General features: G+C 36.4%; 1 protein-coding gene across 1 annotated transcript in view; it reads left to right on the plus strand.

The window, feature by feature from the left end:
- DHX15 (DEAH-box helicase 15) overlaps positions 1–12975 on the plus strand; it is a 51452-nt gene extending 38477 nt beyond the window's left edge. Inside the window, exons 8-14 of the mRNA XM_082462058.1 lie at positions 594–743; positions 1151–1259; positions 1788–1979; positions 4870–4992; positions 9271–9461; positions 10996–11165; positions 12409–12975. Coding sequence (XP_082318184.1) covers positions 594–743; positions 1151–1259; positions 1788–1979; positions 4870–4992; positions 9271–9461; positions 10996–11165; positions 12409–12526 — 1053 coding nt within the window. The 3' untranslated portion in view covers positions 12527–12975. The remainder of the gene's footprint in view (positions 1–593; positions 744–1150; positions 1260–1787; positions 1980–4869; positions 4993–9270; positions 9462–10995; positions 11166–12408) is intronic.
- Positions 12976–27406: the final 14431 nt, after the last annotated feature.

The following is a 27406-nucleotide window of genomic DNA, read 5'->3' on the forward strand; positions in this document are numbered from 1 at the left end:
TGAATACCAAGCACTTTTACCAAATGAAGTGACTACTCAGTAAATAAATAAAACTATGTTTTATAATTTAAAGATCTTTGATTGCATTTGATTATATTTTATAAATATAATTGGGAGAATTCATTGTACATAGTATTCATGTTTTTGGTGGAAAACTGTCCTTTAAACTGGCAGCATATAACTGACTTCTTCTGGACTAAGTTCAAAATAGTTTTCTTAATGTCCAAGGTGTTGAAATTGACAGGTTATTTTCAGGCAAAAACCTTCAGCACAATCCACTATATAAGAGTAAGGTAAGGCTGAAATTATTTTAAATTAGGAAGAGTAAAGATGATATAAGCTATCTGTGTGTTAGATAAGAGACTTTTCACGTTAGCTTGGGTCTCTCAGAATGCTGGAGTCAGAATACCTGAAAGAAAGTTAAGGAGTAAAGACGATGAATTTTGTTTCTGTCCCAGCATGGTATATAGTGGTCATCAGTACTACTTTGTTTATTTTGGGGTTAGCTGTGGGCTTTGGATACTTCTGTTAGATCACAGTTTTGTGTTTAACTGAAGGAAGAATCATTCTTAATGTTATTTCCATTCCAATAGGTATATAATCCTCGAATCAGAGTCGAGTCCCTTTTAGTGACAGCCATTAGTAAAGCTTCAGCTCAGCAAAGGGCTGGTCGAGCTGGACGAACCAGACCTGGGAAGTGCTTCAGACTTTATACAGAGAAAGCCTACAAAACAGAAATGCAGGTAAGGGTTTTACTGTGTCCTTCCTAGTGTGTTTGGAAGGTTAAGTTGAATTTGTTACCAGGAGAAAATTACTTCATTTACTTTATCTTGCCTTTTGGCACTATAATCTCTTTAGTTTTTCTGAGATTTATGGTGTAGTCTACCAATACAAATCTTTGTTACAGTTCTCAGTCGAGGTGGGCAGCAGCAGTAACACTTCGAACCCTATAAAGATAGTTCACAGAAAGTGTCTGATTCCCTTTTAGTCTTTTTAGTCCACAAGTATTTTTCTCCTCTCTTTAGTCAGTGGTTTAGAAGAAATGCCAAAAGTTAATAGCTAAGGGGGCAGAGAACAGATTATGTTTTGCTTTTTGGAGCAAGAGGATTAAGGAATATTTAACAGAACAAATGTTTTTGTGTTTTTCTAGGATAACACCTATCCTGAGATTTTGCGTTCTAATTTAGGATCAGTTGTGTTACAATTGAAGAAACTTGGTATTGATGATTTGGTGCATTTTGATTTTATGGATCCACCAGGTATGAATTCTCAAAGCATATTTTATCAAACCTTTTAACCAAAATTGACTCTTTCTCTTCATCCTCCTATTCAGTATATATATTAAATACATTTTACCTGTTTCTTACAATGCATCAAGATAAATTTTGTGTGTTAGCATTAAAACTAAAAGAGTGACAAAAGAGCAAATTCTTTTTTTTTCCCTTCAGAATAACGGAATTATTCTGGGAGTTATTGACAGGGCATGAAAATGTGAAAAATTCCCCAGGTTTTTTTTTTGGAAGAAAAATAGTTTGATAAACACATTGTTGAGTTAACAGTTATTTAACGTACTTAGGAAGATGACAGTTTTACTACTATACAGGGAAGTTTTGCAATTTTATATGATTCGTAGTTTGCTAGATCTCTGTAATTGAATTTGATGACAGTTTGAGTTTCGAGTTTGGTCCACTGTAGAATGAAAAATGAGAATGCTTATAATAGTTTGTACTTTGTCATGTTTTTGCTTATTAAGGCAGCTTGTCTGTTATATTGCCTTTTCCCCCTAGCTCCTGAAACTCTGATGAGAGCCCTAGAACTTTTGAATTATCTGGCTGCTTTAAACGATGATGGAGATCTGACTGAACTGGGATCCATGATGGCCGAGTTTCCTCTAGATCCACAGCTCGCTAAAATGGTTATTGCAAGTTGTGACTACAACTGTTCTAATGAGGTCCTATCTATTACTGCTATGTTGTCAGGTAATAGAGGGAAAGGAACTAAAAAAAACCCAGCTCTTCAAAGTTTGGGTGGACTTCACTTTTGGTTTTGTTTTTTAATATTTAGTATGATAGTAGATTTTATAGGTGGTTTTAAGGGACTCATTTTGTTTCCTAAATATCTTGTAAAGTAGCTCCATAATGACATAGTATTTACAAAAGTAAATTAAGTCATTGTGCACACAGTATAGTAAAAACATGGGTTCTCTTGAGTACAAATAAAAATCTCAATAAGAGAAGAATAAGTCTGAAGGCATTATAACTGAGTTCTTTGGTAGGTCCATCAGTTTTGCAGTTTATTGCTGAAAGTACCAGAAGAACTTTATTCTAGTAGCTGGCACTATTAAGTGAGCCTGAGACAAAGCAAACTGTCATTTAAAGAGTGAGCTTTTTCTACATGTATAAATCGTACTGCAGTGGCAATCAAACATTTACTTCAAACTTAGCATCAAATAAATAGAAGTAGTAATATATAATTCTAGGTTTAAAATCTAACCTGATGGTAATTCTTTTACAATGGCAGGAAAACACTTGATAAAATAAATATGTCTAATAGATAAAATTGCTTATTTTAAAAATTGGAACGTTAAGCTGAACAAATACTATTTTTTTTAATAGCAGTAACACTTAATTCACAAATAAATAGTAACTTGGAAATTAGATTTTCCAAAAAAAGAGAAATATTGTTAACATACAAAATATACACTGGTTCTTGCAGCGACAAATAGAAAACGTATTAAGTTTTTACTATCAAAGTACTCTATAATACTAGTTTCAGTACTGGGGAAAGTTGACTTCCAGTCATAGAGTGGTTTATTGGTATTATTTATCATTAAATGCCTCAAATAATTCAAAATCTTACATGTAGTTAAAGGAGGAAATTTTTTAAATTTCTAAATATAAAAATTTTGGCTTAGTTTAGATGTATATTTTAATGGTGTGAATTTTTAATTTAAGAACTAGCTAAAATGTTTTTTTTGCAGAGTTATGATTGATCAGACTCAGAGCAGATGGGCAGGGCAGTATCGAATCATTTTAATGAAATTGTAGTCTCTTGCGGAGGTGGTGGTAGGTTGTTGTCTGCCTTTTCTTATATGTTGTTTTTGCTAGATTCTCCCAGTTGTAGTTAACCCAACATTTTAGTTTTTAGAGAAAGTGTGGGGCAAGAGTTTAACAGACTGTGTATTTGTTATCTGCCCAGTTTTTATTTTTCTAGGTTCTCTTATCAGGCATACTATACAATTACCATTGTTTGAGTTTAGAAAATTAGCCCTTTAAAAAAATTGGTCATTATGATGCAGTTGAGATCTTCCAACTACATCTCTTATTTGTAATAGTTCTACAAAACGTAGGGTTTACTGGTCATCTTTAGCACATCAAGAGAGTGAACATTTATGTGCAGCGATTATTAAGCATGGCATTTGTGGGGGAAAATGTTAAAGCGTGAGGAAGAAGTCATGGAACTGAAACAGTTTGCTGAGCTTGTAATGCTTTGTTTTCCATTTAAAGAGTTTCTGAAGTTTTCGGGTCCTGATATAAATAGTACAAATCAGGGGCCTTATGGAGTGCTTCTTACACCCAATATTTAACTCTGGTAGCTAGTTCACATTAACTTTCAGAGCTATGAGAGGTTTCTGTACTTTTATTTATTACCTTGCTTCAGTTACATTAAGCAAGACTTAGTATTTACTGTGATCATGTGTCATTGTCTCTATTTGGCTTCTTTGGAATCATTTTAAAGGGGAAACTGTATGGCAAAGAGTAATTGATACTGTATTTGATCTCACTGTCGATTATTCCCATTATCTTCTATCTGAACTGATAATTTATAATTTTTTTTATTGACAAAGTTTTAAGAGCTTTAAAAATGTGTTCACAAAGTCCCAAGTTGTTAAGTCTTTTTATTTTCATAATGCTTTTATGACTATGGAATTGCTAAAGTGAATTAAGGAAAGTTGTATTTCAAAAAATATAGTGCACGCTTTGTATGTAACAACTTAAAGTTTTATGTGAATTAATATTGAGGCTCTAAACAAATACTGTAGTTATATATTTTGATGACCCTTGAAATAATGACCGTTTCAGACTAATTGTCAGCTTTTAAAATATTGGATTCTGCTTTTATATTGAAGTCTTCAAATACAGTTTAAAAAAAACTTGGGACTTTATTTTCTAATCTTTTTCTTAAAATGCTGGAAAACTAGGCCGAATATTCCCAGCCTTTTTGAATTTTCTTAATTCAGAGGCGGTTTAACCTTCCACCACTACTGCTATCATCAAAACCCAAGATTTCATGATATTTTTTATGTTTACATATGCTTCTGCTCACCAGTGCTAATAGTGATACCCACCAGTTGGTAATAGCCACAGCACTAGGGAAGAATTACAATAGAAATGTGGCAGTACACTGGTTGGAAAGTTGTTTTTAGCCCTGCAGTGGGCAAGTATAGCTTCATCACTTTCATAACCATTCAGCGGATTCAATGGATGGCCTTTTAAAAAACTATATTTAGCTAAAAGGCTATTAACACCATAATTCTGGCTATTGGTAGAGCTATCGGCACTGGTTTTTGAAATAAGTTGAGCTTTCTAGTATCTTGATGGCCTTCAGAATAGCTGTTTTGATGCCTACTTTTAGATCTAGTTAAAAATAATCAGGTACTCTGTAGCTTTGAAACCCTCTTGTCTTACAGATGTGGTTAGGTGTTGATGTACCAAATCAAGGTAGTAAACAGTCCAAGATGCAGTTGGAGGCCATCCTGCCCTGCCCTATGCTCTGTGAACTGACCTAGCTAGGCCTTGTTCCTCTATCTGTGAATGCGTGACTCATCGATATGGGCGTTTGTGTTGGGCCCATACCAACCTTGTTTAGTCCCACAGTGTTTTGTTCGCCCCACGGAGGCCAAGAAAGCCGCAGATGAGGCCAAGATGAGATTTGCCCACATAGATGGAGATCATCTGACACTGCTGAATGTCTACCACGCTTTTAAACAAAGTAAGTATAAATTAGATTGAAGGCATTCTTTTGTCTAAATGTCACTTGCAGCATATAAGATGTTTCTTCATCTCACTTTCATTTATTATCTGTGACAACTTTACATTAGAAACCCAGAGATCCTTTAGAAAAAAACTCGTGACTAGCATTTAAAATAGAAATTGCCCATCTTTTCCAGAGTTGTTTACTTTTATAATCAGGGAAAAAGCACTGGAAAGCTGGAAAATACAGAGAAATAAAGATAAAATACTTGTATAAAATTTACCATGAACGTACAGATTTTGATATACTTTTGTTTTAATTTTGCATTTTTTGTGAATGGTTTTGTATTATAGAATTATTACTGTCTAATATTTTTACTAATAAATAGCTCTTACAAAAGAGTAAACTAAAATAGAAATACAGGCTATAAATGTGAATGACCATTCTCAGGCTATAAGTGGTCCATAAACATGAGGGGGAAATTCAACTCTACTTGTAGTTCAATAAATGCATTGTTATTGAGAGGTGCCATTTTCTCACCTATAAAATTGGCAGAGGTTAAAGAAAAATAGTCTTTAGCTGTGTAGGAGTGGGTTTAGTGGAGCAGTCTTACACCAGAGCTGGGAATGTAAATTTATGTTATCTTTATGAAAAGCAGTAGATTTTATGTTACCAAGAACCTTAACAAACTCAAACCCTTTGACCCAGAGATAATCTGTGAGATTTTCTTTTAGTATTCTGTGGACAGAGATATGTTTCAAGTTTTTTATCCCACAGTTCTCTGTCATAGTAAAGGAAAATGGAAACTACCTAAACGCCCACGAGTAGAAAGATGGTTCAGTGATTTATGCTGTAGCAACATGGTGAAATATTGTTCTAGCTTTATATTATGTTTTCAGAGAATATTTAGCAACATGAAAAACATTTTCCAGTTATTTGAAAACAAGGAAACATAGTGGTGATAATACAGTTATTGCCAGATGCTTTTGTTGGAATGCACTATTTATAAAAATTAAATGAGAGGAAAATGTAAAGGGAAAAAAATGTGGAAGTAATTGCAATAGATTCTGAAAGTATTTGATTTCTACATATCAGTAGGTTAACCTGTTGGGTGATACGTTATCAGAGACTGATAGCCCTACATCACCCTTTTCCAGGCATGTGGTGTCTTCAATCACTCTGAAAGTTTGTGGTTTCTGCTGATAAGAATTTAGTTTCCTAATTTATTATATAGACATTCAAATTTTGCACTCCTTGTTTTATTTGAGTCTCATTTTTATTTCTCAAAAAACCCTATTTACACTCTTAAAATAGTCTGTTGACTTTGGCACATCTCTTTGGGGATAAGGGTGAATTTATTCATTCAGGGTCCAGAAGTGCTAGAGGGCCAGTATGAGGAACAAGGACCTTAGCAGCCAAATTGCACATCTGTGTCTTACACACGAACTCTGATATGAGTTGATAGAATTGATGAATACCAGGTAAGGAAAAGGTAGAGTCCTTCTCTTCCTAGATCTAATAAATTTGGGGCAGATAAGGGAGGTAAATGAAAAGTAATTGAGAAACAGATGAAGGCCAATACATAGTTTAATTCAGAAAATTTATTTTATCCTTCTTGTGTCCAAAGTATTGGTAATACATAATGTTAAAGACTTTATTCCCGATGGGATAGGTCAGTTCAAGAAATACACTATATTCCTGTTGTGGTGCGAACTGTATCACATGCTGGTTGATAACTGTGTGACCACCAGACATAACTTATTAACAGATTGTGATAACTGCCTTGAGAAGGAGCAGATTCACATCCATCTTGGTTCTCAGAATCCCTTGACGTTACTAAGGTACTGTTTTAAGTGGAAATGAAAAGATTTCTGAAAGAGCAGCATGGTTTTTTAACCCTATTTCTCTCACAGGACATTTTAATTCTTTTAAAATTAGGTTGTGTTATTTTGTCATTTAAGCTTTTGATGGTAACTAGCACAGCATTGTATTTGGATTTCATAATTTGCTTTGAAAATGAAATTTAAGATTTGTAGTGGAACTGTGTGTTTTCATTTTTACATATAAATGTAGCATTACAGTATCTTATGTTGGAGTTTTAAGATTTAAATGATAAAATTGCTAAAGAATGCTTGTGCTTTATACACATATTTGGTAGTTGGGAGCTTTCTAGGAAAATATTGAACAGTAGATACCTATAAAAGCTTTATCCTACGCATAGTAAGCAGAGGGAGTGTCATGAAGTAGAATGGGAACATCTACTCACTAGATAGATAGATGATCCTTTTCTACTAAATGCTTCTCACTGCCATAGGGATGGTAAGCTGTTGGTTAGTTTTAGACCTTTTCCTCGATACGCTTTTCTTAATAAGGTCAAAGGAAACAGAATGACTGGACATTTAGCCTTTAATCACTGCCACCTTTTCAAATAAGGGGAGCTATTCTAAAAATAACATCAAACTTTGATCTCCACATAATATTTGGACATTTCATATCCATTTATTGAATTTGGGGTGTTTTAACTAATTTTTAAGTGATGCTGTGTTGTATTTGAAACATTGTGTATTTGCAAACTAGCAAATATTAGCAAATATTTCAGATATTAGTCAAGAGGATCTATTTCATTAAAGACAGTGATTACATAGTAAAGATAAATTAGTCTTTATACTATTTGTTTTAACACTTGGGAAACAGGAACTAGATTTAAGTTATTTTGCAGTGCCTTAATTTCTCTGTGTGTTTGTGTGTGTCTGTGCTAATGGTTTGGCTTTAGATCTTAAGAGTAGTTTCACTGTGAGAAATATATAGCTAGAATTATTTTAATAAAATGTTCCCATGTTTGGATTTTATTCCTCCCATTTATCAAACTGTTCTCAAAAATTTAGAAACATAGTAAAACCATCAGATACTATTTGTTTATCTTGACAACTTAAAATTCCTGTTCTGTTACTCTTTAGTGTATGAATTCTGTGAAAAGTTTAGCATATCAGAAACACTAGATCAGAGTCTGCAAATGAACAACCCTTTTAAGAAGTCCCCCTTTTTATTGTCTGTTTCGACGTTACCTTTCATTCAGCACATACTTTCTTTGTTTCATCTCTGAAGATACTCAGTGCTTTGCTTTAAATGTCAGTATGTTCAGTTGGATACCTTTTATTTCTCATTCCAGATGGGTTAATTGATGGACATTTTAACATGTCAGTTCTTCAATTTAAAGGTCACTTACTACCCCACCTATCCACCTACCCTGTTTCTGAAATGTGGCTGCATTTTGTAATGGATAAACATTTATTAATATACCTGTTCCTCTGACAAACTATTAAGAATACGTATATTATAATTAGTAGAATCCTAGAACCAAGGAGAAAGGAATATGCCAAAGATTACTGTATATTACATAGCTGGAAAAGGATCATCATAGTTGTAATTTTTTAAGGGAACCCTCTCCCCCCCCCCCCCCCCCCCCGCATTTCACAATAACCCTCTTAGATTTATTTATTGAAGGGCCTCTGAAGTAAATAATGCAGTTTTCCATTGTGACTGTCTTTGAGACATAAAGATGGCACTGTGTAATATTTTACATGATGCTCCAGTTTGAGCTCTTACATGAGCATCTCTAGGTTAGTTGGAAGGATTCATCAATGGAGAAAGATCTCTTTGATAATAAATAAAATACATGTAGTGAAATTACTTGAAGTGCTTTGATATGAGCTTTGTTTATTAAACATAAGAGTGAGTGTTCCACACATCCTCGTAAACTATGTCACTTGTATTTTAAACCACTAAGAGGTACATGGGTCACAGTAAAACTTTTAAACACTAAGTTTGGGGTGCTCTAGCTCAGGAATAAAGAAAAGCACACAATAGTCACTTGAAGTTCATTTTTATAACTTTTAAATTGTATTTGACAGTCTTAATCTAAGTTTGTTTTTTCTTTGAAAATGAGAAAGACATGGCATTTTTCCAGATTCTCTCAACCCACCCCTGTCAGACTATCGAAAACAACCAGGTGGATGTTTATGGGTAAATAACTCAGTACAATTAAAATAGTTTATCCAAAAACCATTGTTTTGTCATTCAATAGCCAGAAACCTTAGTGCTATTTCTAATTTTGAACTTTACTCCAGATTTTTAGGAAAGTTGATAACATTGTGATTAATCTATAAAAATGATGTGGGTTATTCCCTTTTGGATTATTTAGCTTACTGTTTATAGTGATTTCCTTTTTTAATTAGATAATATACCTGTTTGGATGATTCATGTCCCCTCTTATTTTCCCTCCCTCCAACTTTGTAGATCATGAATCGGTTCAGTGGTGTTATGACAACTTCATTAACTACAGGTCCCTGATGTCAGCAGACAATGTACGCCAGCAGCTATCGAGAATTATGGACAGATTTAATTTGCCTCGTCGAAGTACTGACTTTACAAGCAGGGACTATTATATTAATATAAGAAAAGCATTGGTTACTGGGTATTTTATGCAGGTATGTGGATAATACAGAAGTGCATAATTAAATGTTTACATAGTAATGTTTGTTTTCTATAGCAGCCCTTGGAATCCACGTAAACACAAAAATTCAGTTAAAGAATGCCTATAAGTATTGATCTTAAATTTTATGTCCAGATTCTTGAATGAACTGATATACTGAGTTTTTACGTGTCTAAATTAATTCACTAAATGGCGTAGTTAGTGATCCAGTTATATAGAAATCAATTTTAGAATTACTTTTTTATTAATGGAGTCTTTAAGACACTTGGTGCTGGGAAGGCCAGGTGTGTCTTTTGATTTAAGTAATAAAGATGAAAAATAATTTAAAACGTTTCATTTAGCTTTGTGTTTTATATTGGAGGCTGAAGTAAAACTTGTCAGGTAAATCTAGTGAATATTTATTTTAAGGGACTTACAACAAATTATGTTTTTAAAAATGCAAAATTTTTCTGGCGAAAACAATGAAAAGTCAATCCCTTACTACTTGAGATGGGATTGGTTTTAGTTATCTCTTATATATCCCACTTGTTTTTTTCATTGTCTCCTTTGGCTCTGTCTTTTAAGCAAGATGTGGCCTGCCTTAAGGCCAGATGAGCTCAATAAATAGAATGGACTTAAATGCACTGAGTCAGAGTGAAAGTAGATTGGCTCATTGTCTGTATTTGAAATCAAAGCAACAGAATGTTTATTGTGGCATCTTATAAGATCTTATTAGAGTTAGGATTTTCATGCCTTGCTCTATTACTCAAGCATTATGGATTTCTAATTCTCTCTTAGGATTAAAATTTATTAGAAATAGGGCATGCAGTGTAGTACCTGGCACTTAGTAGGTGCTTAGTAAATATTTATTGAATAAAATTGAGTTTATTTTCTATTATGTATTATTCATTTCTATTATTCACACGTATTCTTTATGTTACTAGAGTTCTAGAATTGGAAAGGGCTATCTTCATCTGCTTTGGATGAGTGCCACCAATTGATATGTTTAATTATAGATAATGAATCTTTTAGTAATTATTCAGCTACCACAAAGTTGTCACCTGGCATTAAGAACCTACTCTAGATAGTCTAAGGCAAGAAGGCCAAATAGTATATATTAGGCTTTGTGGGCCCATTAGGTCCCTATTAAAACTATTCAACTCTACCTGCCCTTATAGCACAAAAGCAGCCTTGGACAAATGGGAATGCCTGTGTTCCAATAAAACTTCACTGAAATGTAAATTTCATGTGATTTCCACTCCAGTGTCACCAAATGTTTCTCTTTCGATTTTTTTCCCCTAATCATTTAAAGATGTATAAAGTATTCTTAGCTGACAGGCCTTACAAACATAGGCAGTGAGTTGGATTTGGCCTGCTGTAGTTTGCTGATTCCTGCTTTTATTAGTCAGTGGTAAATAAATATAGCCATCAGATAAAAAGCAAAAGGTGAGGCTTGCTTGTCCCTAATTATATAGGTAGCTTTACACCACTTTTGTTTTGTAACTAGCACATCAGAAGTATTGTATTAATTTACTGGGTTTTGGTTTCAGGTGGCACATTTAGAACGAACAGGGCATTACTTAACTGTGAAAGATAACCAGGTGGTTCAGTTGCATCCCTCTACTGTTCTTGACCACAAGCCTGAATGGGTGCTTTATAATGAGTTTGTTCTTACAACAAAGAATTACATCCGGACGTGTACAGATATCAAGCCCGAATGGTAAGCTCAGCGCCTTTCGTTCTAAAAGTTTTCGTTACCGTTTGCTTAGAATGGAATCTGAAAGGAGTCTTGTTTTTCGTTTCACTCTGGGGAATTCGGTGTTTTCATCACTAAGGTATATAGTCCAGTGTATAGTTATGGGGCTTTGACCTGATGGTATGGTTACCTCTTAAAATCTTTGCTTTGATAAGAGGACGGTGGGATTGTTGATACGGACATGGGCAGGATTTGGAGCCAAATATAAAGTTACAGTTGACTGATATCAAGAGTGTCTTTAGTGCCATTCTCTTGCTGTTGTGATTAACTCAAGTCTCCTGGTTCCAGAAGTCAGTCAGTCTTTATATTTTATCTGTCCCACTATAATTAGCTCTGAATTATTATTTATTTATATGTTGGTGCTTTAGGAGCTAAGCAAGCATTAAAAACTATACCTCTTTTTGTATCATTGCATATTTGATTCACAAAATGTAATCAGAACTGACTCCTAATTTAAGCAAAATTACCCACCCACTTCACTAGCTCACTACCTCACTCCCTCTTGTGTCCTTTTTTTTTTTTTTTTTTTCCTTTTTTGCCAGAATCTATTCTATAACTTAAGATAGGAAACGTCAGCCAAGAATGGTGGGACTGAAGCGCTTATTTTAGTTGATGTCACTTGCTCTATACTTTGAGGCTTCTTTCCTACACTGATTTATGACTTTTGACACTTAAATTGTGTAGGACATTATCATTTTATCTTAAATGCTTTGTTGAGAAAAAATTGTATGGCCAAATTTTAAAAAAGATTCAGTAAAGTGTATTGTTTGGGGTATAGAATTATATTTATGGTTATTAGAACTTTGAAAATGAGAAGATCCAGTCATTTGAATACCAAGATGTTTCTTGTATAGAACCTTCAGTACTATAACCGTAGAGAGGTTGGTCAAAATAGTGTTCTAGAGTGAAGAAATGAATGACCTTATGTTAATATCTTTGTATTAATGTAAAGAAAGGATTTTTTATAAGAATTTATCTTTTTTTTTTTAAGTTTATGGAAAGTCCACCATCAGAAAATTTACAGCTTACTAGAAGCATGCATATCAAAAGTGGTGTTTATAAGGATTAGGCATTTGTAATTTTAACATTGATTTGGATTTGTAGGTTTGCTTTTCTTTATCAGTATATTAATGAGTAATGCCTATCCCGTTAGCAACTCCAGTACTTTAATTGTTAATTTGGTAATTTTTCCCCCCCTTCTGGACAGGTTGGTGAAAATTGCCCCTCAATATTATGACATGAGCAATTTCCCACAGTGTGAAGCAAAGAGACAGTTGGACCGCATCATTGCCAAACTGCAATCCAAGGAATATTCACAGTACTGAATTCAATGCTTAGAACTGAAGTTATTCAGAGGACAGCTTTAAAAGATGAATGAACTCAAAAGTTCAAGTTGTGCTCTTCACGTTGGTTCAATAATGGCCTTTATTTGAAAGCTTTTTAATTTTTCTTTACAGTAAATATTCCATTCTGATTTCATAAATTAAACATTTATGCCTCCCTTTTGTGTTGACACTGTAGCTCATACTGGAAAAGTCGATCAATGTTTTGCAGTTTATTGAAAGTAGTTCTATATATAACAATGTTATAAGCATTTCTTTAGAAATGGTTGAAAATGCTTCTAAAATGTGATTATCGACCATGGTATGCATGATCGTTGTAATTGTTGACATTCCTTTTAGAAGTTGTGAAATGTTACAACTTGTGCTTATGTAGACACAATCTTCTGTCTCAGTACAGAGGCACTGACTTCAATAAAGTCTATTTATACTAATTTTGGCCACAGCACTTTGATATTTTTGTTCTAGTCTCTTTAAGTATGGCTTCTCTTCCCCAGTGTGGGACTTTTTTTTTCTCTCCTTAAATTGTAAGTGTACTATGATTACATATTCAGCATCTTTCCACAGGGCTGCTCTTTAAAGTAGTCATTACAGCAGTGTTTTAAAGAACATAGCTTAGCACTTTGTTAGGTCAGGATGTGATCTAATGGGATAAAGTATGTAGTTTTTACTCAGAATTGGATCCCCAAAGACAGAATAATGAAAGGATAGTTTTCTCTTCATCTTAAAGTTCGTTCCATAAGACTGATTATTTATTATTTTGTTACCACATTTTTAGCAGATGTTTTGGTTTTACTTAGACCATTCTAAGCACTCTAGTCACTGAAACAAATGTTTGTATTAAATAGACAATAGGAAATGATATTATATTGTAGATCTTGGTCAGTTTTACTAAATTCTCAGTGTTGGGTGTTTTATGCAACGTACAAAGTAGTGTAGTGTGTTAAAATGTGAACTTTCCATTCCCTGTAACAGGCCACAGACAAGTTAAAAACCCTTTTTTTAACCACAAATGACCCATCAAAGGGTCTTTAGATGCGACCCATCTTTAGGGTGTGACCCATCAAAGGGTTCTTAGTAAATCAGTTCCTTTTACTTGAAGAGGAAATACTGTACTCATTAATGTCTGGACTTGCCTCTTCTCCCTTCCCCCTCTTTAAAAATATTTAAATGTTAAACTTATAGGTGTACATAGTTGGGATTTAAATATACTTTGAGGCATATATCTAGTATGTGGTGTAAGGGAGTTAACTGGGCAAGTTAAGAGTATTTCAGGTTACTGGGATACTTCTCAGTGTAGGTAGCTGTTATTGTTAAATGATGCCTAGTGGTTTGAAAGAGTTAATATGCTTCTATTAAGTGCTTAATTTTGTTCCCATGGAGTAATTTACATGCTGAAATAATATTTTAGTTTTCATTTAAATTGTTTAAAAATTTATCCTACGTTAACTATTGGCAATATTATATGCTAGCATTTTTTTTTAGGTTAAGAAAGTCTAGGCACTTGATCAGACTGTTTTCACTAAAATGGTAGCTCTTGCCAAAGTAATGTATTATCTGTTAAAATTATACCACGGTATACAGGTGGTAAATCAGTTGCATATCTTTATAATCTGACCATCTATCCAATTTTAAATAGGTCTCAGTGTGTTGTATGTGTTTTTTAACCTTGTGCTTTTTAAAATCTAGAGTTCGACCATTAGGTTTTCTTACAGAGAAACAAGTTATAGAGCGATATGTAGAACAATGTTAGGTAGTTATTTGGCAGAGTTTCTGGGAATGACTGGTATTGTTTGTATCTTATAAGTGATGAGTGTGCATTGGGAGTGGCTGCCTGGAAACAGCAAACCGAGTTTTTATTCCCTATTATCATGCCTACCAAAATATTAAAGTTCCCTCCATAATAATTCAGAAAATCTTTTTTGAAGATTTTCTGGAGAGGTCTCCTTATCCTCTCAGTTTAAAATAAGTAGAACTGCTTTTTGTTGTGAATATAGTCATTCTCAGTATCTGTGGGGAACTGGTTCTAGGACCGCTTGTGGATACCAAAATCCGTGCATGCTCAAGTCCCTTATATAAAATGGCATAGTACAGTTGGCCCTCTGTAAACACAGGTCCCACATCCCTGGATTCAACCAACCATGGATACAGAACCCCTAGATACAGAGTGCAGACTATGTAGCATAAGGAAGGAAGACCATCAGCAAGTAGAACATCTGCCTGTAAAGGCCGAGGAAATGAACACAGCTTGGGGGTATAGGGCAGGATGAAATACATATCCTGTAATCAATCCATTTAGCTAGAATTGCAAAAATAAAAGGATTCTATGCTGAATTTTTAATATAGTATATAACTTAGTTCTAGAATTTTAGGTTTGTAAGGTACCTGCAAATAGTTGGGATTCTTTTCTGAATAATTTTAATGGCCATCCCCTTTGCTCAGATACTTAAGAGAAAAACCATTACTTTAGAAGACATCTTAATAGTTCTCTTAGAAATGCTGAGCTGAATACTCTTTCACTGTAACTAATTGTTTTTAATTCTTCTAGAGTAAAGTTAAATAAGTCTGGCTGTTCTTCTGCATGATGCCATTTAGTTATTTGAGTTAACTGTCATCTTCCTTTATTCTTATTTAGGCTGTATAGCCTGTTTTCCTCCTCAGCCTTCCTCTTTGATACAGTTTCTAGATATCATGAATGTTCCTGCTTAACCTCTGCTGGGTGTTCTCTGGATTGTAGTCAATACTGTGGTCTAAGCTGGGCAACGTGCCGTGGAACTTGTATTTCCCAGGGGACCAGACATGCCATTGCTTCTGTTAATGCAACTTAAGATTACATTACCCTATAGTAGTGAAAGTAGAGGAGGGGATTGTGGTCTGGTTCCAGGCATTTTTAGAGGTGCCCTCGCACCATACTTATGGATAAAATAGGTGGATGTTTTATCCGTAGGTAAAAGGTAACCATCATACAAATGGTCAGGTAGTTAGTATCTTGCCATCATCAAGGCAGATGTGTTTATTGAGAACTTACTGCTGTAGTGACTTTTAAGTACTTCTGTTGATATACACTGGCTAGATTTTGGGAACTTTCCTATTTGGCTTACTGTGAATTCTCTAGCTTGGACTGTTAATTGCTCATTTCTGAAGTGTTTGAACTTAGCCTAGATAAAGCAGCCTCTGTTATCAGTCTCACGCTAAGTTTAACCCAGACCTGGGAGTTACTTGTATTTGGCAAGTTTCTTGCATTCTTTTAATATGTGGGCCTGTTTTACTCTGTTTGAAAAGATGCTATTTTTTGTAGAGTCTTCATTTATAATTAATAATAGACTGCAGTAAATGGAACCTGATTGAGAACTCATGGGAAAACGATATTTATAACTTGTTTTTAACATTTCTCCCTGATAGAAGTTTTATTGTTATTGGTATTCCTTCATAGAATTTTTGTATACATCGCTTAGTAATACCGATCACTGTTCATTTTATTAAGTACCAGCTCTGGAAGGCATTGTGTGAGTCTATAAAAATAGATTGATAATTCAGAGACTGTCTGGAATTATGGTCTGGTTGGGATTTTTAAAATGTGTTCAAAGATCCATAATATAAAGCAAGGTATGATGAATGTGGTAAAGAGCTATAGGTATCAGAAAGGAAGGATGGGTTAAGGATTAATTAGTCAAGTATTGAGTAAAGTGAGATAAATAAGCAGCCAAGTAAGTTAAATGGTTAAGTGTGAGTCCATTGGAAGTGGTTAAGGACTGGGGTAAGCTCACATCCCTGGCTCTGTCATGTGACAATGCCTGATGGTATTTTAAACCAACCTGGAAATTCGAATTTATATGTTAAACCTCCCTATTATAAATTTTAGATTTTTTTTTCTTCACTCTTAAACCTGGATACTAGGCAGCCATTTGCAACTTTGGGGTTAAGTAATCGGGAAATTCTGTGGTTTAGTTGCACATCAAACAATTATTAGGATTGCAACAGGCACTAAGTATTTCTTAGACAATTAACAGCATGTCAGGCCAAGAGTCATGGTCCAGAGACAGTTGTTCTGCTTTAATTGAGGTATAATTTACATACAGCAAACTACCTTGTTGATTTAGGTCTACAGTTGGGTGAAGTTTGACAAATCTATACAGTTGTGTAATCATCACCACAAACGATACACAACATTTTGATCACCCCAAAAAAGTTTCCCCCTGTCCCGTTGTTCACTAATCCCCTTGCCCAACTCCCAAGAGCTTTGCAAGTGCACAGACTTTCTGTCCTTTTAGTTTAGCCCTTTCCAGAAGGTCATAAATGGAATCAGACTGGTTGTTTTTTGTGTCTGGTTTCTTTCATTGGGCATAATGCTCTTAAGGATCATCCATGTTGCATATATAGGTATATTCAGTAGTCCATTATGTATGTACCGTATTTGTTTATGCATTCACCTGTTGCTGGAAGGTTGAGTTATTTCCAGCCTTTGCTATTATGAGTAAAGCTATTTGCATACAGGTGTTTGCGTGGACATGGGTTTTTATTTCTCTTGTGTAAATACCTAGGAAACAGATTTAAGCGCATGTTTAGTTTTATGAGAAACTGCCCAGCAGTTTTCAAAGTGCTGTACTATTTTGCTGTCCCACCATCAGTGTGTGTTTCGTTGCTCTTCATTCTTGCCAATGTTTTGTAATTACCACCCCCACCCCTTTTTTTTTGGCCACACTGAGCGGCACATGGGGTCTTAGTTCCCCAACCAGGGATCAAACCCTCGCCCCTTGCACTGGAAGCTCGGAGTCTTAACCACTGGACCGCCAGGGAAGTCCCCCATTTTTATTTAAAATTTTAGCTATTTAAGTAGGTGTGTAGTCCCTCATTTTGGTTTCTATTTGCATTTCACTGTGATGAAATTTGCACGACCAGTCTTTAGCGGTGTTGAACATCTTTTCACATGCCTATTTGCCATTCACGTCTCTTTTGATGAAGTGACTGGTCACATCTTTAGCCCTTTTTATAATTAGTTTTGTTGTTGAGTTTGAGTTCTTCATGTATTCTGGATCCAAGTTCTTGATGAGATACATGTTTTGCAAATGTTTTCCCAGCCTGTTGACTTATTTTTCTTAAGGGTGTCTTTCAAAAAGAAGAACTTTTAAATACCGATGAAGTCCCATTTATCCTTTTTTTTTTTTTTCCCCTTTAATGGTTTGTGCTCTTGGCTTTCGGGGCCTGTTTTGATGGTGTGTTAAGGGGGCAGCAAGTATTCCATTTTGGCTGGAGCATGATGTATATGCTATAGAGTGAGGTCAGATGAGGCTGTGAATTTAGGTAGGGATTGAGTTGTGGAGGGCTTTAAAGGCTAGATTAAAAGTGGATCCGAGTTCTCTATAGAGGATAGATTGGAAGTAGTGGGGGACACCGAAGCCACTTAGAACATTATAATCCAGGTAAGAAGATTGAACCCAAACAGAAGAATAAGAGTGAAAGGGCAAGAGAAAGTAGTGACATAAAGCAAAGGAGTCATTAAAGATAGCTGGTTTAGGGTACAAGTGAATGAAATGGTTTGGTGTGCCAACTGCGAATCTAGGCTTCAGATCATTTTATTGTGATCCTAGTTGCCATGTAGAGAGAGAAATGGCAGAGATTACAAGTATAGAACCTACAATAAGGGAATTGGAGAGGTGAAAAACCAAGAAATAAAACAGTTTAGATAGTGCACTTTTATGGGTAGATGAGAATTGTGAACCTACAAAATCATTGGATTAGCCAGTTTATGTTGAAGGCAGAGGCTGCAAATGGGTAGCCAAAAGAGCCACATTTCAGCCTGCTCATCTGTTTTATGTGACCATGGGGTGTTTCAGACCAAGTAGAGCCATTGTTTAGAAAGGGAAAAATGATCACATAAGGTTTTTTCAAAATATTCGTAGGTCAGGCAAGGACAGGCCTACCTGATGTTTAGCATGGCACTCAGTAATCCGCAGTGGGGTTTGTGGCTGGCCCCTGTAGGGGAGGCACATTTTCTTCAGTTTGCCTGAGTCCCTTGCATGGCCAACCTGCCCTCTTGTTAGGCATTGTTGAATGAGAGAGAGAGGGTTTTGAACTAGGAAAAGCTTGCCAACGCTACTTTTTACAAGAAGTTGCATGATTAGGATTGAGATCAAGAGGGGAGGGATATTTTTTTTAAAGAAGGGGACCCAGCTTAACCTTTTTAGGGAAAACTTGAACCTGTGTCTTAAGAGAGACTGGGGTTGAGGCCAAGCTTGGTGGTGTTAGCCTAGGAAATGAGAAAACTTCCTTAGAAAGACTAAGGTGAAAATAGAAGGGAGGGTTAAGGGACCCTAACTCTCAAATGCCTCTGTTTTGATGGGGGTGGGGGAATGTATTGATCTTAGTGTGCACTGGAGATCAAGTTTAGGCTTGAGGGAGGGGAGTAATGTGTGACAGAGTTGGTAAGTGGTTTGATTGTGAGTAAGCAAAGGATCATCAAAGGGATGCCTTCGGTCATGGGCAGGATTAGATCTTAGGAATCTGATAGTAAATTCACTCTGCTCAGGTTCCTCTTCTGTGGTCTGTAGCCTGGGAACTGAAAACGGAGAAGGCTGCCCCAGGTTGAGGATGGTTATAGTAGGCATGGAGAAAAGTGGTAAAGTCTTTTAAGATCTTGCCATTAAAAAAAAAAAATTTAGGCAAAGCAGATGTTCTTTATACTTAAAGTTTAATGCATTCCATGTATTTAGATTTGGATGGCAACTATACCCGTGAACTCATCAAGTAGCAGTGAATTTTCCTTATGCCTTGTTTTCTTGCGATTTTTGGTTAATGGCATTGGTGAACACATTCTACACTCGGTAATAGATGTCATGTTTTTGCTGAGAGGTGTCTTAATTTCAGCTTAATTTGTTATTCATATGTAGAATTGTTGGCAGTTGAAAGAAATTTTGACTTAATCTGAGGCACGATCAGAGGCATGCTAGTGGAAATTTATTTTAATGCTTACAGAGGTGAGTGTTGTATATTTTAGATCACATAAAGAAGTAGAATTGTTAAGGTCAGATGCTGGGGGAATACTTCAGCTCTTTGGCACTAGTTCTATTATATATTATAGTACCTTGTCAGAGAACCTAGTATTTGACTCACAGGGAGAATTTACCAGTGCTAACATTGTTCTTTACAAGGGAAACATTTTAATGTTTAAGGAATGATAGATAAATTTGTGCAGTAAATTGTAGCAGAAATGATTAGAATTTCATTTCTGAATTGCAGTAGTGAGCGTATGGTATTACTTTAGTATATTTGCTTTTTATTGTACAGCCTCAGTTCTCCTTAGTACAAAAACATGTACTGAAGACAATTTTGTAAAGTATTTACTTAGAAATTCTTAAAAGCTTTATATTTGGCTGCTTTGTGCTATCATGACTTCCCAGGATTAATTATATTAATGAAATTTTTTGTAATTTAAAATATAGTTTACATTTTATTTTCTTATTGTTTACCTTTTTAACATTTAAGAGAGGCTGGACCGATGACTTAAAGGTGTTTTTTAAGTTTTGAATGCCTGATTCTGTTTTTTCCTTGCCTTTATTAGAGACGTTTAATTACCTCAGAGAAACAGGAGTTTGTACAGAAAGTACTGATTGCTTTAGAGATGTCTCCTTAAAGTAATGGGATGATCGGGATCTGCTCGTGTCAATTTTGGTACAAGGTATTTTGTTTATCAGGGTTAAGAAAAGTCTTTGAAGCCCAAATTTCCCCCAGTTTGTTTAATTACTATAGAGAAAGGTAATATTGGATATCTTTTAGTATAGAGGACTTCTACATGAACAGCTCTCTTGGACAGTTAATTGTCCTGTTTTCACTAAGAAACAGGTAGACTGAAGGCAGTAGAAATGATGGGGGCATGGTGGAGGAAAAGAGAAAGCAATCAATAGCAACTTGTAAAATAATTCATAGGAACTCTGAAGAGTCCTTGATCAGAACTCAATCTCCTACCTCTAGGGTAGACTGCATTACTCCCCCCCTCCCCTTTTTTTCCTCCCCAGAAGAACTGAGGTCCAAGGTCACGTGGCCACTCCTCAGCGGAACTGGCATTCCTCGCGCTGCCTAAGGGCTCCCTGCACTGCTTGATGCATTTCCCCTGAGCTGTGTACTAGGGAGCTTGGATATATAAAGCCTGGTTGGAGTCCCTGATTGATTGCATGGTTCTCAGATTGTGATCTCACGTAAGTTTAGAACATTATCCACATTATATATGGGCACATGTGTGAGCGAGGTGGATCTAGTTTTCCGTTCTGGTGTAATGTTCACAAGGAAATAGGAAAAGGAACTTTACTGCATTCTGGTGCTCCTCTTCCTCAAGTGGTACTACAAGGGTCTCATGGGATTTTTTTATTTTTTAACCAGTAACTTGCTTTATTATAGTATGGATTTTCACTGCAACTATTTCTTGTTCTTAAAGTAGATCAGTGATATGCTAGTGTGAAGTGAACATAATCCAAAAGTTACTTGTTTAGTTTGGGGATGAGAAATATTTCCAAACCGAAGTGAATCATATTCCCTCCTTCTTAATTCACGCTAAACTGCTTTTCCCTGTGATTTCGAGCCATTATGATGATTGTCTTACCCATTTCTGTCCTTGGAGTATTGAGTATTTAAGGCTGTTTTTCTCTGATAGGCTGTGAGCTCCTTAAGGGCAGGGGCTGTGTCACATGTCACTGTGTCCCTAGTACCTAACATTAGGTGTGGTATGCAGTAACTTTTCAGCAGATATTTAAAAAATCTAACCACTGTGGCTTTCTTTCTTGTGTTTGCTTTTCTTATTGCGGTGTTGCTTCCTCACTGGTGATGGGGGTACTTCTTAGACTGCCTACTCCTTTTTTAACCACCAGGCTAGAAACCAGATTATCCGAGTAATATGGGGTAGGAATATCGTGTAATGAGCTTTAGAAACAGATTGATGGGGTTTGAAATACTGGATGTGACTTACCTAATGGCGTCCTCATTTGTGAAGGGAAATTGGTTATAATACTTTGCCAAAGGGTTGGGTTGACTAAATGAAATAGTATATAACTAACACCTGGTCCAGTGGATGCCTGTAAGTAGCAACTTCACCTGTTCCATTGTTACAAATATGATTGGGTATTTCGTGGGGCCTGAGTAAAGCTCCATTCTTTACACGAGCTTTGAAATATTTATTGTGACCGCCTTCCAGAGGTCTGTCTTGCTTATTAGTCCCTGACTCTTAGGATTCTTAGCTAAAGTCACCTGGAAAGAGATCCCCCTGTATAAACATTGATACTACTGTGAATATGTCAAGAAGGTTTAAGTAACCTGAATGCTTTCCTTTCCTTATTATATGCCAGGGGATGCTTGCAGGGAAGTATCCCGAAAGGATGTATTGAATGTATTGAAAGGAATCACAAGTGTTTCATGGATAATCCACATTATATTTATGAATTGATAGTGTAGTGACTGTGATTGTTTATAGATCCTGTGCTGTAATCTGCTGAAGTCAGTATCTGATTACAAATAAATGCCTGAAGTATTTGTCTACAAGAGAAACTCAGGATGTCGTGCACTCTCAAAAGGTCCAGTAGAGGTTTCCAGGGAAAGGTCTTATTTGTTTTGACCTTCCTTTTTTAGCCTCCTGACAGGGTTTAGACACAGCTAGGCAAGCAGGAGCAGGTGTTTAGACTTACGGAAAACTTTTTGAACTATTTAGCAGAAACATCAGTTGTTTTTCTTCTGTAGCATTTTCCCCCCAGTTCCATAAGGGAAGAGAGAAAAATAATATTTAAATGGTATAAGTAAGGAAATTAGCTTATTTTGTATTAAAAATGAATACTAATAGCTTTTGTATACATAATGATATCTAAAGAATCTTTTCAAAACTTTTATTGTGAAAAGGAATATTGTGTCTTTTGCCAAGTTCCTCTCGTTAGTAAATATAAATACTATAACCATGTTCATATGTATTATTAAATTATGTCTGAACAATATATCTGAACAAAGACCTACTAGTAGTGGTCTAAAAGTTTTCCATGGCCATTGGGTTTCCCACAGGATTTCTAAGTCTGCTAGATTTATTTTTTAAGTTAGTGTTTTAAGTTTAGTTTTGCTATTTATTAAAAAATAGAAAACTTAGAAAAACAGATAAGTGACAGTTCCTCATTTCTCCCCCGCCCCCTTTTTACTTCCAAGCCATTACCTAGTTTCTGAATGTGGCATTGCAATCTTTATTTATTTTACTGTTCCTGAACTAAGGCTTTTGAGATAAGTCCCTAATGTTGAGGAAATCCTGAATCCTGGGGTGGGGTGGGGGGCTTCAGAAGTGTGGTGACGGGCTGTGAAATAGTGTTGTCATGACTTATCAGTGGCTAGTAAATGGGGTAGTTGCCCTCTGGCACCATTTTGAGTGAAGGCAGCTTAATTGCATTCCCTCTGTTTAGATAAGCATTTGGGATCTACCGTCAAATGTGTGAATGCTGTGCTTAAAGTATTTCTATTATATTTGATTTGATTTCTTAAGTGATTTCTCTTTCGAAGTTCTACTTTACATCAAAAGTTATTTGGACAGTGTGTTTCACTGTATGTGTATGTGGAGAAACATCACTTACAAATGTATGTAAATCCAGTGACTGTAAAATATCAGGAATTTTGCAAATACATGATTGACAGTTGGTGGTTTACTCCCATGTGTTACCCCTCCCCCCAAAAAAAAGAATCCTGTGAAAAAAATTAAACCTTTTGATTAAGAATTTGGAATTTTTTAGTTGTGTTATTTTTATTTGAAGAAAAACTCTTTCCCTGTTGAATGAAGATTCTAGTTTCTGGGCATATTACATTCATGCTTCCAGCCTCATTGCTTTCTGCAGCATAAACAATAAACACTTAAACCACTAAGCATTTACCAGGATACTCATGGAGGAAGGCTGCAGCTATTTGAGCTAATTTTTGCATGCTTTGTCAATTCAGATTTTCTACTAGGTTGAAAATCCCCTTTGGTTTTCAGTGGTGATGGGTTTTATCCTCTGATGATTCAACCTTTTCGATTTTTGAAAGAGAGGAGTTTTAACCTTAGCAGTAATGTAGCGCTTTAAAATTCAGAACAAGAATTTGACTCTTTGACTCTTAAAATGATAGTGTGTTTTGTTTTTGTGGAATGGGAGGGCCAAATGGATAACTTCTGCTGCCATTGCAGCAGCCGTCAAAATCAAAGGAAATGCTGGAAGGGACCTCAAGTCATTGATTTCAAATCCTCATTTTCAAAGAAAATCAAGGCCCTGAAATAAGCAAGTTTGCTTCAAGGTCATTCAGTTTGTTACTTTGTTTCCTCATTGCAAGTGAGGGCTTTCCCCCCTTTGCAATTACCTACATGGTGGCTTTTATATTTATAATCCCTTTTGATTTCTTTCTTTTCCCAAATAAAAACTGTTTTTAAACTATGCCAGTGGCATTAAGGGAACTTGGATAATAGTTACTAAAACATTTTGTGTGTGTGTTATTTTAGTAATTTCATTGTGGAGGGAGTTTCAAACCTTTGCTGATTTCAGGCTGTTTTTTTCTAATCATTTGATTAGCATCTTAGAAGCATGTGAAATCTTGGTCCTTTACAACTGAAGATGGAGTGTACTTCTTTTTCATTCAGTTTTCAAATAATGAAAATTTTGACTTCTTTATTTTTTAACTTAAGGAAATAAATCATTTTTTTACTTTTTCTTAAGGAAAAATACGTTGAACTCTGGAAGAAAAACACATATCAAACACATTTTGATTTGCCCTGCGATTTTTGAACAGTACTTTTATGTACCAAGTACTGTGTTAATTAAGCACTTAACATAAACTAAATTTATGAGGTGCTGTGAGGTTATGTAACCTGCCCAAGATTTCAGGCCTAAGTGAGAGCTGGGTTTCAAACCTTGAAGGTGGAGGTAAAGGGTGGGGAGAGCAGATAACTGAGCCGGGAGAGCTCAGTTATCTCTACAGCATTGTTACTTCCCTCAACACCTTACCCTACCCCCAGCCAGTGCAAAGCTGAACTTCCTTGTCATACCTGTGCCACTGGAGACTTGCTTTCTTGAAGGCCGAGGCTTTATGTAGAAATCACAGATGTGCTCCACCCCTTAGTCCCATTCCTCCCGTCCTTGTCTTGCCGAGTTTGGCAGATGTCGTCGATGCGTACCCACTCACCTAATCCTTCCTTGAATTGTCGGTTGCTTCCTCCCATCCCCATCGTGGAGATTTCCCCTATTTCCTGCTGTGCTCGGTTATGCATTTTAAAAGATCTTGTTATATTTCTTCTGCAGTCTCAGGTGTTTTGTTGCAGGAAGCTTTCAGGTGATCTGTCTCTAGAATTGCTTGATATAGAAATTGGCCACTCCCTTTTAATCTTTTTTTAAGATTTATTATTTATTTAATTTATTTTTGGCTGTGTCAGGTCTTAGTTGCGGCACGTGGGATCTTTCGTTGCGGCGCACTGGCTTCTCTAGTTGTGGCGTGCAGGTTTTCTCTCTCTTAGTCGTGGCCGGCGGGCTTAGTTGCCCTGTGGCATGTGGGACTTTACTTCCCTGACCAGGGGTCGAACCTGCTTTGCCTGCATTGTAAGGAAGATTTCTTTACCACCGGACCACCAGGGAAGTCCCCCCCCCCTTTAATCTTTAAATCAAGAGAGGATTAGGGGCACAGCACTGTGCTATCTAATGAATTATTCCTACAGATGTAGAAAAGATAAATATTTATTGATTTAATCAGATGAGTGAAAGTTTAGTGAGCATTCCCTGACATACTGACATACTTGGGCCAGCCGATTTTCTGTCCTTTAGCAAATCTCACTTGGGTTCTATTGGCATAATTAAGTGGGGTTGGTAAACCATCTCTATTTTCTTTACCCCTGAAGCCTGACACCCAGTGGTCAGGCTTTGAAACCAGAACACTTCCTTGCCAGGATTAACTAAGAAAAGAGGAGACCATTCTTAGCCTCTGGCCTCACACTTTGATCTTGAGGGTGGAAGAGGTGGGTGAAATACTGAGCCAGGGGCCAGACCCAGAGGGCCACACAATTCTTGAGATGCATTTAAGCTATCCCTTCACAGGGGACTTGCCTTGAGGAGACGGGGATTTTAGCCACTTCCTTCCTAAGTGTCCTTGTTATTTGACTGCTGAGCCTTTGTTCATTCCCTCATCTTTTGGAGAGGGATAAAGTGAAGTCTCATCTTTCACCCAGGGGTCAGACTCTGAAGTCAGACCTTAAGGCAAAAATCATTATATAGTCCAAATTAAATCTCCCCAAGAAGGTGCTGTATTAGAGATGCATGCTGGGCTATTTCAAGAAAAAAAAAATGGCCAGTTTTTCCTTCAGTACTGAAAGATCACAGTTTTTAAGCTGAGAATTGATATAGTTGGCCTTCGTTCAGAGGCCATTTACTAGAGAATATCAATCAAAATGAGAATCCCACTCATTACCAAAGACATACTTCAAGAGGCAGACACGTCTTGAGGAAACAGCAAGTTCAACATTTCATAAGCTGGAGGCACTTTCACTCAGAATAGTGGGCAGAGTTGCCCTAACTGTTTACATTGGGTTTTCTCTGTTGGTGTTTGCTGACTCCTTATAATTGAATTATCACATAATTAATTAATTGCTACTTAGGATATTGTGAGAATTGGGTAATCATTGTGACAAATGCTTTGTAAACTGTAAGATCCCTGTGGTAGTCATCAATGTGATTCTGCAAATATTTCTGGTTCCAGGCAGGTGGTAGTTTTTTTCATCCCCCTTTAAGTTAGGTATGGCCATGTGACTTGCTCACTTGAGGCCAGTGTAGAAGTGAGACTGTAAGCTGTAAGAGCTTAGTCAGTGTGTGATTCCCATTGACCGATCTCCCTCTGCCATGGCCCTGTTCCAGAGTGAGGCCACACAAAGCAAAGTTCCCAGCTGACCCCAGATGGAAATGAGCAAGCAATAAACCCATGTTTGTAGAAGCCACTGGGGTATGGGGACTCTTTGTTGCTACAATATATTTAGCTCATCCTGACTCAGGTAACATACAACACTTACAGGTCTTAAGTGAGATTGTGCTATTTGATGCATAAGCCTAATCCGATCAACAAGGCTTATGGTGAAGGTACAGTTGTGATTGTATTTATTTATTTATTTATTTTTTTTTTTTTTTTTAAATAAATCTTGGCTTATGCCAAGATATGAACATCTTTTTATTTATTTATTTATTTATGGCTGTGTTGGGTCTTCGTTTCTGTGCGAGGGCTTTCTCTAGTTGTGGCAAGCGGGGGCCACTCTTCATCGCGGTGCGCGGGCCTCTCACTATCGTGGCCTCTCTTGTTGCGGAGCACAGGCTCCAGATGCGCAGGCTCAGTAATTGTGGCTCACGGGCCTAGTTGCTCCGCGGCATGTGGGATCTTCCCAGACCAGGGCTCGAACCCGTGTCCCCTGCATTGGCAGGCGGATTCTCAACCACTGCGCCACCAGGGAAGCCCTGTGATTGTATTTAAAGCAAACTTTTGAACTCTTGACAGAAAAAGCTAGCTCCAAGATCCTTCAAGGATATGTTTGAGTCATGCCTTATGTCCAGTAACCAAGCATGAGCATTCATGGGAAAGGTGGAGAACTGATATTTGGTGAGGCCCCTCTCTCTTCCTGCCGCTGTGCTAGACTGATTTGCACAGATGAACACATTCAGTCCTAACAGCAACACTGGGCAGAACCCTGGGTATCATTCCTACTGCTCGATATAGAAAGTAAGGCTGAGAGATACTAAATGGCCCGGGTCACACAGCTAGCTAATAAGCAGGTGAGAAAATTGTTTTTGAGAGCGCAGAATGCAACTTTGATGTACAGTGACAATCTCAGCTTAAACCTAGAAATTGGCAAGGAGTACC

This window comes from Balaenoptera physalus (genome assembly GCF_965194825.1).
Source record: "Balaenoptera physalus genome assembly, chromosome: 5".
NCBI lineage: Eukaryota > Metazoa > Chordata > Mammalia > Artiodactyla > Balaenopteridae > Balaenoptera > Balaenoptera physalus.